Source organism: Tachypleus tridentatus, chromosome 1 (genome assembly GCF_004210375.1).
Source record: "Tachypleus tridentatus isolate NWPU-2018 chromosome 1, ASM421037v1, whole genome shotgun sequence".
NCBI lineage: Eukaryota > Metazoa > Arthropoda > Merostomata > Xiphosura > Limulidae > Tachypleus > Tachypleus tridentatus.
In genome coordinates this window covers 183,024,872-183,040,229 of record NC_134825.1, presented here as the reverse complement: position 1 = coordinate 183,040,229, position 15,358 = coordinate 183,024,872, and the positions used below count along the sequence as shown (strand labels likewise).

Below are 15,358 nucleotides of genomic sequence, written 5' to 3'. Positions count from 1 at the left end.
TGAAGCGAAACGATATAAAATAAAAAAATACAACTTAAATTTAAATAATATTTGAAACTGAGTTATTTTATTACTTGTTCTAAAGAACATTCTGTGAAATGACATCACAACAAAAGATGTCAACAGAATCTAGTACAAACAAAGTACGACATGAACTAGTCGTATCATTTAATACTATAATATATACTGTTTGTCTTATAACACTACAACATATACTGTTTGTCTTATAACACTACAACATATACTGGTGTCTGTCTTATAACACTACAACATATACTGTTTGTCTTATAACACTATAACATATACTAGTGTATTTCATAACACTACAACACATACTGGTATCTGTTATATAACACTATAAGATATACTGGTGCCTGCCTTATGACACTACAACATATACTTTTGTCTGTCTTATAACACTATAACATATACAACTGTCTGTCTTATAACTACAATATATAGCAGTGTCTCTTTTATAAAACCACAATATATAGTAGTGTCTGTCTTATAATACTAAAACGTATACAAGTGTCTGATTTCTTACACTACAACGTATACTAGTGTCTGTCTTATAACACTACAACATATACTTTTGTCTGTCTTATAACACTACAACATATACAACTGTCTGTCTTATAACTACAATATATAGCAGTGTCTCTTTTGTAAAACCACAATATATAGTAGTGTCTGTCTTATAATACTAAAACATATACAAGTGTCTGATTTCTTACACTACAACGTATACTAGTGTCTGTCTTATAACACTACAACATATACTGGTGCCTGTTTTAAAACACTACAACACATACTGGTGGCTGCCTTATAACACTACAACATATACTGGTGCCTGTTTTAAAACACTACAACACATACTGGTGGCTGCCTTATAACACTACAACATATACTGGTATCTGTTTTAAAACACTACAACACATACTGGTGGCTGCCTTATAACACTACAACATCACAACTCGGCCCATAAAAAGAATAATTCCGCTCCGGTTGTCCCGGATAAAGAAGATGAAAGGTCGGTTGATAATTAACTCTAAAGGCTTTCGTCTATTTCCGATTTGGACAACTGAGTTGGCTGCGGCCACTGTGCCCTCTTCGCTTACTTGAATCACAGCTTGGTGAACAACCTCTTCAATGTAGAGGTCACGTTTTCCTGTGATTCCAGAAAAATCAGCCCTATTCTCTTTAAACGCTGACCGCATTCCAATACCCTTCAGAGCTTCTTTCATATTGTGGTTATATTTTAATTCAAATTTAGGTAAGCCAACTTTTACTTGCTGAGATGTCATATGGGCTAAGATGTCATCCAGTATGGCTGTCGTAAGTCCCTTTTCCACAGTTTTCAGGTCGCTGGTCATTGACGGTAGAAGCACTATCATACTCAGTTCTTTATCTTTATAAGGTAAGTTTACAGCATAGGTATCAAGCTTAGGATACTCAACGTAGGAAATATTGAACGTCTGGTACATAATGGGAACCACTACTTCCTCGCCGTCTTCGGTGGTAAAACTTCCTTCTTGAGTGTTTTTAGGGTCAAACTGATTGAGCCACTTCCCCTTGAAATAAACACCGTTTAACAATAATAGCTTGGTGGTCTTCGACGGTAACTCTGTCATGAGATTTTGGATACTACTCCGAGAAGCCCAATAGCCCCATGCGTTAGCCCACTGCAGAACCGAGTCTGGATCTGTAAAGTCAACCTCTTTTAAGGAGGACTTGTAATAGACTTCTAATCCATCTGAGTAAGATTTAGAAATTGTGTATCCTTTGTGCAGGAGCACAGCGTTCACACTACTGAGTTGGTACTGTTCCTTGATAGAGTTGATTTTGTTCTGTTCCTCTTTGAAACCATTATGAAGAGACTCACCTTGGATCCCCAGAGAGCGATATCCTAAGACATCTTCCATTTCTCGAGCAGTACCACCAGAAGCACCCAGATAAGCCATACCCAAAGACACGGATAAACTCCAAGGTGAAATAAAAAAATTATCTCTCTTATCCAGTGACTTCAAGAGAGTAAACGCAAACTGATTGTTAACTTTGACCACATCTGTTTCTTCTTGCGACACAACCAAATCGCAGAAGGCCAGTACAGAGACAAGAATGGTCCACAACAGTACAGCGTCCATGTTGACGTTTTCCTAAGGAATAAAATGTGTGGAAAACATGAAAAATTACTACCGGACAAAATATATAGGATTGTAAATGAAGTTAAGTACAAAGCAACACAAAGGGTCACGTGTACTCAGCCCACAGACATAACGATGTGCCATTGGGGGATGGAGGGGAAGTATATAGTAATTAATAATGTTGATTAGAAATAAAATGATATTATGTCTTTTTGTGATCCTACATGTGTTTTTTTGACACTGCTGCGAATTTAGGAATTTTTTATAATATTATAAGTTAAGTTAGCAAGTGTTTATTTGTTCTTCCTTGATAAGGACCCAGATAACGTTAAGTCTTATAATATTATAAGTTAAGTTAGCAAGTATTTATTTGTTCTTCCTTGAAAAGGACCCAGATAGCGTTAAGTCTCTGAGCTTACTTAGCAAAAATCCGAGCTTCAATTCCCCACTGTTCACACAGCATTGTGGCGTTTGTTTACAAAAACTAGTACGAATATGGATGCTGTACATCTTTCATTGGATATTGATATCGCCCTCTATCGGTAATATGCTGAGTTATTTTCGTACAAAATAGTAAATATTCCTCAGATATTATAATGAGGTTCACTACCATAAAGCCATGAAAGCAATCACAGTTATAATAAAACAAATATAATTACTGGCCACACTTCAAATATCTGTAAATAAGAGAGAACTATTGAAGTTTATAAATTGGACTCACCTCGCTAACTAAATAGAAAGTTGCAAGCAGCGTTGATAATAATGAGGTCATGAACTTCTGAAAGTTACAGAGGTTAGATGTAGGTTCAACACTTGTAACTTCTGGAACATACAGAGGTTAGATATAGGTTCAACACATAGAACTTCTAAAACATTCAGGGGTTAGCTATAGGTTCAAAAAGTACATACCAGTAGACAACCAACACTTTACCTGATGAGCTGGCATAAGAAAACCTCATAAGGTCTTTGTATAAAAATAGAATCCAGTAGAACTGTTATTCACTCTTTATATCATTGCAGGTAAGAATGAAAATCATTGAAAGATATAATAACCTATGAATGAATGTGTGTAAATTAAAAAGTTATCTTTGTATTGTTAGTTCGTTGTTGATCGCAAAGCTGCATGGGCGACCACGAATTTTAGTATTATAAACTCAGTTCATAGTTAAGAGGCATGGATGCGTTATAAAAGTAACAGTAGCATTGGTCAGACTAAAGTAGCTCCAGAGCTCGCGATGGGTGCTACCTATCAGTTCAGTATTATAGACAGCTATACGCTCATAGCCCTTGTGTAGCTTAGACAAACAAATGTTTGTAGAGGGTGAAATTTGGTGGTTGAAAACATTAACTAACCTACTTTAGATACTGGATACATTTCGTTACCACGAGTCAGATTAAGTCCAGAGATCTCAGGAACAACATTTCGAGTTTTTTTTTATGTCTTTTTTTCTTGGCATTCCAGCATGTTTCTTAGAATACAGAACATGCAAGTTACATTATTAATTACTTGTTTGTTTCACTTAACAAAGTGTTAATGTATTTTAATCAAGATAACATTGAACACGTATTATCATCTACGCTACGTCATAATGACGTTTCATCACAAAATCTAACAAACAGACTGAAGTCAGGCCAAGTCTACATGTTTTCTATTTATTGACAAGTTTATGTAATCACTTTCACGTTAAAAACCTTCCTACTTGCTTCTCGGCTGCTAATCTCACACCTATTCACAATTAGCTGTGCTCATTGCGGGATCGAACCTAGAATTTTAGAGTAAACCATCAAGTTGGAAGCCAATAAATAAAACTCATTATTAATGATATTGTATTGTTAGATCATGATTAAGAATGAATTAAGTTCTTTAAGAGGGTATCACTTCACTTCTGAGGATATTATTTCCTTGTTTAGAAGCTCTCGAGTTATTAGAATCCTTCTTTAGAGTATTGTTTGATTTTTAATTTTGCGCAAGCTACACGAGGGCTATCTGTGCTAGCTGTCCCTAATTTAGCAGTGTAAGACTTAAAGGGAAGGCAGATAGTCATCACCACCCACCGTCAACTCTTGGGCTACTCTTTTACCAAAGAATAGTAGGATTGATCATAACATTATAACGCCCAGACGGCTGAAAGGGCGAGCATCATGTTTAGTGCGTTTATCATCAACTTACTTAGCTGCGTTTTAACATTAACCTATCTAGATAGCTGTGGTTTAACGTTAACTTACCTAGCCAGCTGTGGTTTAACGTTAACTTACCTAGCCAGCAGTGTTTTATCGTTAACTTACCAAGATAGCTGTGTCGATATGCTTCTCTTGAGCTGACTGAAGTCTAGTTGACAGCTTACTATAGAGTTAGGGTTACAGTACCTGCAGTAAAATGTAATAACAAATTGAATTAGACTTCAAACAAACAACACAAGTCTGCGAGCCCTCAGAGTGGACTCTTGCGGGATTTTACCTTATATGTAAAGAATAGTGAGGTTACCCCGGGGATTTCCCTTGTAGTTTCATAATTGACACGAGCTCACGTGCATCTAGCAATGAGAAACTAGTTTCTGACTGTTGGCCGAACGATAAGACACGTAGGAGATGAGGTAATAACAGGATATTCTATCTATTGTGGTTTCGTTCATAAAACTTTTCTTTGCGATTTTCTACATGTTGAATATTGTACGTATTTTAGAGTTCTTACTAATTTACTAATGTTTTTTTCACGTTTTGACTACAGCGAATTTGCCACGTGCTACGAAATAATATTGTTACAAGGTTGTCAGGTGCACTACAGAGACAGAGTCGTCGACAAGTGTTTAACATAAACTTGATTTTTGTCATTAAGATAACAACATAAAGACTGTTGATAACTAAAAACTAAACATATTAAGTTAGTAAAGAGTAACCTTGAATATAATTAACGTCTTATGAATGACAGCTTTATGCAGAAATGGGCAAACCGGCTTGGGTTGTGATATTTAAATTCATGCTTATAGGTAAAGCAGAGAACAGGAACAACAACAAGGGAAGATTTGCATCACAACACTTGTATGGTTACCAACTTTCAGTGTTTTTATGTTTAAATATAAAATTTAAGTCAATCTATCGGTGACTGATACGAGACTAAAAGACGCGCATGCACCACAAGAGATGCTCACACTGCATACTTTAGTGTGGCCCATGTAGGTGTATGTACGTAGACTCGAAAGAAATGGTTATTGGTTTGGCACCTTAGACAGGTTGCTCTTTGTTTATTTGTTTGGCACCTTACACAGGCTATTTTTTGCTTACTGGTTTGGTGCTTAGGTTACTTTTTGTTTATTGCTGTGTGTACCTTAGACAGGTTACTTGTTTGAAAGATTGGAACATTTAGGGGCCTGGCATGGCCTAGCGCGTAAGGCGTGCGACTCGTAATCCAAGGGTCGCGGGTTCGCGCCCGCGTCGCGCTAAACATGCTCGCCCTCCCAGCCGTGGGGGTGTATAATGTGACGGTCAATCCCACTATTCGTTGGTAAAAGAGTAGCCCAAGAGTTGGCGGTGGGTGGTGATGACTAGCTGCCTTCCCTATAGTCTTACACTGCTAAATTAGGAACGGCTAGCACAGATAGCCCTCGAGTAGCTTTGTGCGAAATTCCAAAACAAATGGAACATTTAACGTTACAAATTACACATAACGTAGTCACGAGAAATTCTGACAGCTCATTGGTTTATCAGACAGCCAAGTTGCTTTACGTCATAAAATGCCAAACCCCTATCTTCATAATCCTACCACCCCTACAGCAACTGACACATTTTTGCGCTTTATATGTTCAAAATTAATCACGAGCCGGCCAGGCTAGTCCTTGACCATATAATTGCCTGAGAGATATGTTTGAAAAGTCGATGTATGTGGGTTACAACTGGTTATGTTTCGCCTTTTACAAACTTGACCTCGGTTATTCGGTGTTCCTCAGGTGTCGTTTGAACACAGTAATTAAACAATACAACCCCTCGCTGGTACAACGGTATGTCTTGGGATTTACAACGCTAAAATTAGGGGTTCGATTCCCCTCGGTGGGCTCAGTGATAGCCCGATGTGGCTTTGCTATAAGAAAACACAAACAATACAATGATCATCAGTGATGTCGAGAAACCCACTTGTAGAGAAATTCATATGTAAAAACGGATCGTTTGGGTTGAGAAACTATTTTACGTAGAGGAGCGAACCACGATTCGATGACCGAAGATTTTACACATATATATCTTAAATACAACGATCACACAGTTTACCCCAGAACCAAAAAACATACCGAACTAAAAATTCACCAGTATTCGATTCCCGGTAGTGTATAGACTGCAGACACCCTATGGCTTTAGATTAAAATAACAATTACTTGACAAATTATTACTCCCACGTGGGCCTGGCATGGCCTAGCGCGTTAAGGCGTTCGAATCCCCGTCGCACCAAACATGCTCGCCCTTTCAGTCGTAGGGGTGTTATTATGTTTCGGTCAATCCCACCTTTCGTTGGTAAAAGAGTAGCCCAAGAGTTAGAGGTGAGTGGTGATGACTAGCTGCCTTCCCCCTAGTCTTACACTGCTAAATTAGGGACGGATAGCCCTCGAGTAGCTTTGTGCGAAATTCCAAAAAAAAAACTCCCACGTGCTTTTTTTAAAAATAATTGTATTTAATGTTACTATTTTAATACTGATAACATCAGGAATGAACTATTTTTCTGAAAATTATATTTAATATTATTAGTTTAATGTTTGTTTTTTGAATTTCGCATAAAGCTACACGAGGGCTATCTGCACTAGCCGTTCCTAATTTAGCAGTGTAAGACTAGAGGGAAGGCAGCTAGTCATCACCACTCACCGCCAACTTTTGGGGTACTCTTTTACCAACGAACAGTAGGATTGATCGTAACATATAACGCCACCACGGCTGAAAGGGCGAACATGTTTGGTGCGACGAGGTTTCGAACCCGCGACCCTCGGATTATAAGTCGAACGCCTTAACCCACTTGGCCATGCCGAGCCCTAGAGTTGTCATTAAGTGATGTATATTTACATAGGTTTCATAACAAGTATATTTTATCTGGGAATTGGTGTGTACTTATTTTATCTGAGTTTGAAAGTAAGTGATGTATATTTATATTATCTGGGTTTGAAAGTAAGTGATGTATATTTATATTATCTGGGTTTGACAGTAGGTGATGTATATTTATATTATCAGAGTTTGAAAGCAAGTGATGTATATTTATATTATCTGGGTTTGACAGTAGGTGATGTATATTTATATTATCAGAGTTTGAAAGTAAGTGATGTATATTTATATTATCTGGGTTTGAAAGTAAGTGATGTATATTTATATTATCAGAGTTTGAAAGTAAGTGATGTATATTTATATTATCAGAGTTTGAAAGTAAGTGATGTATATTTATATTATCAGAGTTTGAAAGTAAGTGATGTATATTTATATTATCAGAGTTTGAAAGTAAGTGATGTATATTTATATTATCTGGGTTTGAAAGTAAGTGGTGTGTATTTATCTAGGCTTCACAATAAATGATTTATATTTATTCTATCTATGTTTGACAGTAACGGCCTGGCACGGCCAGGTGGGTTAAGGCATTTAAATCCCGGTCGCTCCAAAACATGCTCGCCCTTTCAGACGTGGGTGCGTCATAACGTGACGGTCAATCCCACTATTCGTTGGTAAAAAAGTAGCCCAAGAGTTTGCGGTGGGTGGTGATGACTAGCTGCCTTCCCTCTAGTCTTACACTGCTAAATTAGGGACGGCTGGTGCAGATAGCTCTCTTGTAGCTTTGTGCGAAATTAAAAAAAACCAACAAAATTGACGGTAAGTTATGTATATTTATTTTATGTAGGTTTGACAATAAGTTATGTATATTTATTTTATCCAAGTTTGACAAAAAGTGGTGTATATGTATTTTATCTGGGTTTCACACTAAGTGGTGTATTCATTTATTTGGGTTTAACAGTAAGAAGTGTATATTTAGATAGGTCTGACAATAAGTGGTGTACATTTATTTTATGTAGGTTTGACAATAAATTGTGTACATTTATTTTATCTAGGTTTGACAGTAAGTGGTGCACATTTATTTTATTTCGTATTGAGAATAAATAATGTACATTTATTTTGTATAGGTTTGACAGTAAATGGTGTATATTTTTTTTTATCTGGGATTGAAAGTAAGTAGTGTATATTTGTTTTGTCTACGTTTGACAGTAAGTGGTGTATACACCGCTGGCCAAAATCTTAAGGCCAATGAACATAAAGAAAAAAATATGCATTTTGCGTTGTTATTGTCAGAGTCAACCACTTATTTGAGTAGAGCTTCGAAAGATGAAAATAAGAAAAGGAAAAATAAAAATAATAACTTTTTTAGCATTTAATAGGGAAAATGTGAACACTATGGAATTAGTCTAAATACTAGCTGGTCAAAAGTTTAAAACCATACCAAAAAAAAGTCCTAAACAGGGTATGAAATGCCCAACAAGAGGTCTCAGTAGTGAGTTGCACGGCCGTCATTGCGAATAACTTCAAACATTCGCTTTGGCATGGTCGATATAAGCGTTTGCAGAAGGCTGGCTGGAATGTCATTCCAAGTGGTGAAGATGGCTTCTCGAAGATCATGCACTGTTTGGAATTGACATCCATTTCTATAGACTTCCCTTGCCATCCAGCCCGAAACATTTTCAGTGGGGTTCAGTTCGGGCAAACATGCTGGATGGTCCAAAAGAATCACTTTATTTGCCATGAAAAAGTCCATTGTCCTGCGGGCATTGTGGATTGCAGCGTTGTCCTGCTGAAAGATCCAGTCATTTCCACACAAGCGAAGGCTTTCAGTCAATAAGGATGCTCTCTCCAACATGCCAATGTAGCCAGCTGCTGTTTGATGTCCCTGTATAACCTGAAACTCCACTGTTCCGTGGTAGGAGAAAGCACCACAGATCATGATGGAACCTCCTCCACTGTGTCGTGTAGAAAATGTCTCCGGTGGGATATTCTTATCGTGCCAGTAACGTAGGAAGCCATCTGGACCATCCAGGTTAATTTTTTTCTCATCAGAGAACAAAACCTTCTTCTACTTTTCTACGTCCCATGTTCGGTGCTTTTCAGCAAAGTTTGATCGAGCTGTTTCATGGTGTGGAAAGAGGCGTAGCCTTTGAAGACGTTTACGGTTTTTAAAGTCATTCTCTCGTAGATGCCGTCTTATTGTTCTTGAGTTGCATTCTGCGTCCGTAAGAGCCTTAATCTGGTTCGACGATCGACTGGTGTCTTGCCGGACAACCTGTCGAATCCTCCTGCTCAACGCCGGCGAAATTTTCTTGTGTCGACCACTTGAAATTCTTGTTTCGTATCCCTCAGGGTCTTTTAAGAAATTTGCAACTGCAGTTTTACTATGCCCAATCTCACCAGTGATGACACGTTGAGAGAGACCTTGCTTTTGCAGCTCGACAATTCTGCCACGTTCAAACTTTGTCAACTTTTTAGCCTTTGTCATATTTTTACCCAATGTAACACAGGAGATGTTGGCAACGCTAATGCTTAACACAAATGACTAAATTTCATCACGTGTTTACAGATTAACGCTTCGTTTCAGTATGGTCTTAAACTTTTGACCAGCTAGTATTTAGGCTAATTTCATAGTGTTCACATTTTCCCTATTAAATTCTAAAATGTTTTTTTATTTTTATTTTCCCTTTTCTTATTTTCATCTTTCGAAGCTCTACTCAAATAAGTGGTTGAGTCTAACAACGCAAAATGCATATTTTTTCTTTATGTTCATTGAACTTAAGATTTTGGCCAGCAGTGTATATTTGTTTATTTGCTATTGATAATAAGTAGTATATATTTATTTTACTTGGGATAGACAGTAAGTGGTGTATATTTATGTTGTCTAGGTTTGACAGTAAGTTACAGGGTGTCCCAAAATAACGTTTACACTCTTTGATTGTGTATAGCTAATAAACCGTTTCTTTTGTTTCATATTTGACTTGTGTCCAAGGATGGCGGATAATCAGCTTAAAATCGAGCACAAAATATTCATTCTCAAAACTTTTTGGAAAGTCGAAAACAAAGCTGAAGTGCAAAGACATTTTACTAGAAAGTTCCATATGGATGTGCCATCTCGCCCCAGCATTTCACGCATCATCGCCAAGTTTGATGAACACGGAACTCTCCACAATATGAGAAAGGGTCGCTCCGGTCGAAAAAGATCATCAACAAGCTCAACAAAAGAGCAAGAGGTCATTGATAATGTTCTGAATTCTCCAAGAAAATCAGTGTGCCAACTGTCTCGTGAAACAGGTATCCCTAAATCCAGCGTTCATCGCATTTTGAAGCGTTCCCAATTCAAAAGTTTCATCCCATCACTTGTTCACGCTCTGAATGAAGATGACCCTGATCGAAGGGTTGAGTTCTGTGAATGGTATCTTGCTAGATGTGCAGACGATGATGAATTTCCACTCAAAATTGTTTGGAGTGACGAAGCAACGTTTAAGCTGAATGGCTCAATAAATCGACACAACTGCACCTACTGGGCAACAGAAAATCCACATGTTACAGAGGAACATCACTTGAATTTGTCTGGAGTGACTGTGTGGTGTGGTCTGTCCGCTAGGGGACTCATCGGACCATTCTTTTTCCAAGACACCGTAACAGGACTGAATTATTAAGTATGTGTTCTGTAGATTTGAATCCCGCAACCGTGTCATCTAAAAGCAGATAAAGGTAACGCTATAGTCATAATGAACACGAATGAATACATCCAAAAAATGAATAACATCCTATCAGACACGAACAAATTTAAACCTATACACACAAATCCAACAAAGACACACGAGACGCAACTGAACAAATTACTACTACAAATGAAAAAAGCCAACACAATTTCACAAACACTTTATTCCTACCTACGTAAAACCGACTCACGCACACCACAAATATACGGCATCCCCAAACCTCATAAACCAGATTGTCCATTACGACCAATAATGTCCACATATGAATCGTTTAATTACAACCTTGGTAAATACATAGCATGGGCATTCTCCAAATATGTAACATCAGCCAGCTCATTTATCAAAGACTCTTTTAATTTCAAGTCTAATCTAAATCAACTTAATCATAAAGCCTTAATGGCCAGTTTCGATGTTATATCCCTCTTTACAGAAGTTCCAACCACTGAAGCCTGCAAGATAGCCTTAGAACTCTATATCCGAGACCCTAACCCAACTATAGAAATTCCCAGTAACCAGTTAGCAACCCTCATAGAATTCACCACGATAAAGACAAACTTCATGTTCAACAACCAAAACTATATACAAACAAACGGCCTAAGCATGGGCAACCCAGTATCACCAGTTCTAGCCAATATTTTTATGACACAAGTTGAAACACAAGCAATTAACACAGCATTAGGACTGAATTATCTCAACATGCTACAAGAGTTTGCCATGCCACGCATCCAAGAACAATTTGGAAAAGAAGTGTTTCTTCCAGAAGATGGCGCTCCTCCCCACTTCCATCGCGACGTGAGAGCTTATCTGGATGCATCTATGCCAGACAGATGGATTGGACGAAGAGAAAGTGTAGAATTTCCTGCTAGGTCACCAGATTTGACACCCATGGATTTCTTTTTGTGGGGTTTCTAAAAGACAAAGTTTACAGCACAAAAAGGGCAACAATTGATAAATTGAGAGTTGTAATTGAAGAACAGTGTGCTTTAATACCAGATGAGATGGTGTTTGATGTGTGTACTTCCATTTCTTCCCGTTATGAGATGTGTCTGGAGCAGAACGGATTTCAGTTTAAACACCTGAAGTGAAGCAAGCAAATTGTGACATTTTACAATTTCAACCAAGGTGAGTTTTCCTTGGAAAGAATTTTATTTGTTATTTTTCTCTTGATTTCAGTATGAAATCTTTAAATAAATCATTTGGCTATCATATGTAACTTGTTTCATTGTTAAAATCAATAAACAAGGCAAGTTATAATGATCCAAAGAGTGTAAACGTTATTTTGGGACACCCTGTATATTTATTTTATTTGGGATTGGCAATCAGTGCTGTATATTTATCTATGATTGCTATTAAGTAATGTATATAAATTTTACCTCGAACTTACAGTAAGTGGTGTATATTTATCTTGGTTTGACAGTTAGTGGTGTATATTTATCTTGGTTTGACAGTAAGTGGTGTATATTTATATATGATTAACAGTAAGTGGTGTATATTTATCTTGGTTTGACAGTTAGTGGTGTATATTTATCTTGATTTGACAGTAAGTGGTGTATATTTATATATGATTAACAGTAAGTGGTGTATATTTATCTTGGTTTGACAGTTAGTGGTGTATATTTATCTTGATTTGACATTTGGTGGTGTATATTTATCGTGGTTTCTCAGTTAGAGGTGTATATTTATCTTGGTTTGACAGTTAGTGGTGTATATTTATCTTGGTCTCACAGTTAGTGGTGTATATTTATCTTGGTCTGACAGTTAGTGGTGTGTATTTATCGTGGTTTGACAGTTAGTAGTGTATATTTATCTTGGTTTGACAGTTAGTGGTGTATATTTATCTATGATTGACAGTATGTGGTGTATATTTATCTATGATTGACAGTAAGTGGTGTATATTTATCTATGATTGACAGTAAGTGGTGTATATTTATCTATGATTGACAGTAAGTGGTGTATATTTATCTATGATTGACAGTAAGTGGTGTATATTTATCTATGATTGACAGTAAGTGGTGTATATTTATATATGATTGACAGTGAGTGGTGTACATTTATATATGATTGACAGTAATTGGTGTACATTTATATATGATTGACAGTATGTGGTGTACATTTATCTATGATTGACAGCAATTGGTGTATATTTATCTATGATTGACAGTAAGTGGTGTATATTTATCTATGATTGACAGTAAGTGGTGTATATTTATCTATGATTGACAGTAAGTGGTGTATATTTATCTATGATTGACAGTAAGTGGTGTATATTTATCTATGATTGACAGTAAGTGGTGTATATTTATCTATGATTGACAGTAAGTGGTGTATATTTATCTATGATTGACAGTAAGTGGTGTATATTTATCTATGATTGACAGTAAGTGGTGTATATTTATCTATGATTGACAGTAAGTGGTGTATATTTATCTATGATTGACAGTAAGTGGTGTATATTTATCTATGATTGACAGTAAGTGGTGTATATTTATCTATGATTGACAGTAAGTGGTGTATATTTATCTATGATTGACAGTAAGTGGTGTATATTTATCTATGATTGACAGTAAGTGGTGTATATTTATCTATGATTGACAGTAATTGGTGTATATTTATCTATGATTGACAGTAAGTGGTGTATATTTATCTATGATTGACAGTAAGTGGTGTATATTTATCTATGATTGACAGTAATTGGTGTATATTTATCTATGATTGACAGTAAGTGGTGTATATTTATCTATGATTGACAGTAAGTGGTGTATATTTATCTATGATTGACAGTAAGTGGTGTATATTTATCTATGATTGACAGTAAGTGGTGTATATTTATCTATGATTGACAGTAATTGGTGTATATTTATCTATGATTGACAGTAAGTGGTGTATATTTATCTATGATTGACAGTAAGTGGTGTATATTTATCTATGATTGACAGTAATTGGTGTATATTTATCTATGATTGACAGTAAGTGGTGTATATTTATCTATGATTGACAGTAAGTGGTGTATATTTATCTATGATTGACAGTAAGTGGTGTATATTTATCTATGATTGACAGTAAGTGGTGTATATTTATCTATGATTGACAGTAAGTGGTGTACATTTATATATGATTGACAGTATGTGGTGTACATTTATCTATGATTGACAGTAATTGGTGTATATTTATCTATGATTGACAGTAAGTGGTGTATATTTATCTATGATTGACAGTAATTGGTGTATATTTATCTATGATTGACAGTAATTGGTGTATATTTATCTATGATTGACAGTAATTGGTGTATATTTATCTATGATTGACAGTATGTGGTGTATATTTATCTATGATTGACAGTAAGTGGTGTATATTTATCTATGATTGACAGTAATTGGTGTATATTTATCTATGATTGACAGTAATTGGTGTATATTTATCTATGATTGACAGTAATTGGTGTATATTTATCTATGATTGACAGTAAGTGGTGTATATTTATCTATGATTGACAGTAATTGGTGTATATTTATCTATGATTGACAGTTAGTGGTGTATATTTATCTTGGTCTGATAGTTAGTGGTGTGTATTTATCGTGGTTTGACAGTTAGTAGTGTATATTTATCTTGGTTTGACAGTTAGTGGTGTATATTTATCTATGATTGACAGTAAGTGGTGTATATTTATCTATGATTGACAGTATTTATTTCATGTGGGTTTAACAAGGGCGACGTTAACATCACTTTCACAACGTCCTGTGAATGATTCTCAGATGTTTAAATCAAATATATTATTTAATCTGCCTGTATATGTTTTTAACTCTAGTTACATCAGTTGGTGAAACAAGAATGTTAAGTCACAATAAGTGGTTCAGTTCCCCGTCTGTTGGAACATAAATGTGATATATAAAGAAATAAACAGTAGACATGTATCGGCGACCTTATCTACGTTTCTTGTACTTCGCCATATCCATATAAATTTCTTGAATACGCTAAATAAACTGACCAAATGGCGTGTCGTTGACTTTGGTTATGTCAATTGTCAACATTGGTTTGGAAACATCGTATGTTCTTTTTATTCTAAAGTGTCACCAGAAATTAAAAACCTACAATCTGTTCTGTTGGGTAGTGTGATTTTGTCAAATGAGACATCGTGACAACGATTGCCCTATGACCTGAAGTTTCTACCAAATTTGCAGAGTTTGAGCTTTCTTTCAGTCCTAGCTATTCCCTCACCCCACCATGTGTTTCTGTCCAACCGTCACGTGCATTAAGAATAACAATTGTTTTGTAAAATTTAAACATGTTGAAACTACACGATTACATTTATATAAAAAATATATGTACGTAATATTGAATAAAACGTTTGGAATGCTTTAACCTGCGTTCCTGGTTAGGTCAACCGTTTGTTTAGTCTTACAACGCTAAAATCTTGGATTAAATCCCCACATTTGACATCAGATGAACCGACATGTCTTTGGTTGAAACAAACAG

The 15,358-nt window shown here is 36.1% G+C and overlaps 2 protein-coding genes and 1 long non-coding RNA gene across 5 annotated transcripts; 2 read left to right on the top strand and 1 right to left on the bottom strand.

Annotated features, from left to right (window-relative positions):
- Window positions 1-45: 45 nt before the first annotated feature.
- On the bottom strand, window positions 46-4,592 carry LOC143231933 (intracellular coagulation inhibitor 1-like). 3 transcript variants are annotated; one of them, XM_076466799.1, is made up of 3 exons: window positions 4,431-4,592; window positions 2,866-2,966; window positions 46-2,156 (listed from the first exon to the last, which is right to left on the bottom strand). In XM_076466799.1, the coding sequence occupies exons 2-3, from the start codon at window positions 2,914-2,916 to the stop codon at window positions 960-962; spliced, it is 1,248 nt and encodes a 415-aa protein (XP_076322914.1). In that variant the 5' UTR covers window positions 2,917-2,966; window positions 4,431-4,592; the 3' UTR covers window positions 46-959. The 3 variants fall into 3 exon arrangements, with proteins under 3 accessions (XP_076322914.1, XP_076322924.1, XP_076322934.1); XM_076466809.1 differs by having other exon boundaries at window positions 2,866-3,010; window positions 4,431-4,575; XM_076466819.1 differs by lacking the exon at window positions 2,866-2,966.
- Window positions 4,593-4,611: 19 nt separating this feature from the next.
- LOC143233841 (uncharacterized) lies at window positions 4,612-10,819 on the top strand. The gene is made up of 2 exons (XM_076470609.1): window positions 4,612-4,738; window positions 10,150-10,819. The coding sequence occupies exons 1-2, from the start codon at window positions 4,734-4,736 to the stop codon at window positions 10,817-10,819; spliced, it is 675 nt and encodes a 224-aa protein (XP_076326724.1). The 5' UTR covers window positions 4,612-4,733.
- Window positions 10,820-11,558: 739 nt separating this feature from the next.
- On the top strand, window positions 11,559-14,981 carry LOC143231957 (uncharacterized). Its single transcript, XR_013017312.1, has 2 exons — window positions 11,559-12,007; window positions 14,691-14,981. It is a non-coding gene; the product is annotated as an uncharacterized LOC143231957 (long non-coding RNA).
- The last annotated feature ends 377 nt before the right edge of the window (window positions 14,982-15,358 follow it).

What these genes read in the sequence shown, in the direction of transcription:
- LOC143231933 (XM_076466799.1), bottom strand. Translation starts at nt 2,916, where the DNA reads ATGACCTCATTATTATCAACGCTGCTTGCAACTTTCTATTTAGTTAGC. An exon ending in CTTTCTATTTAGTTAGCGAG is followed by an intron (nt 2,157 to 2,865) that starts GTGAGTCCAATT and finishes TTTATTCCTTAG; the next exon opens with GAAAACGTCAACATGGACGC.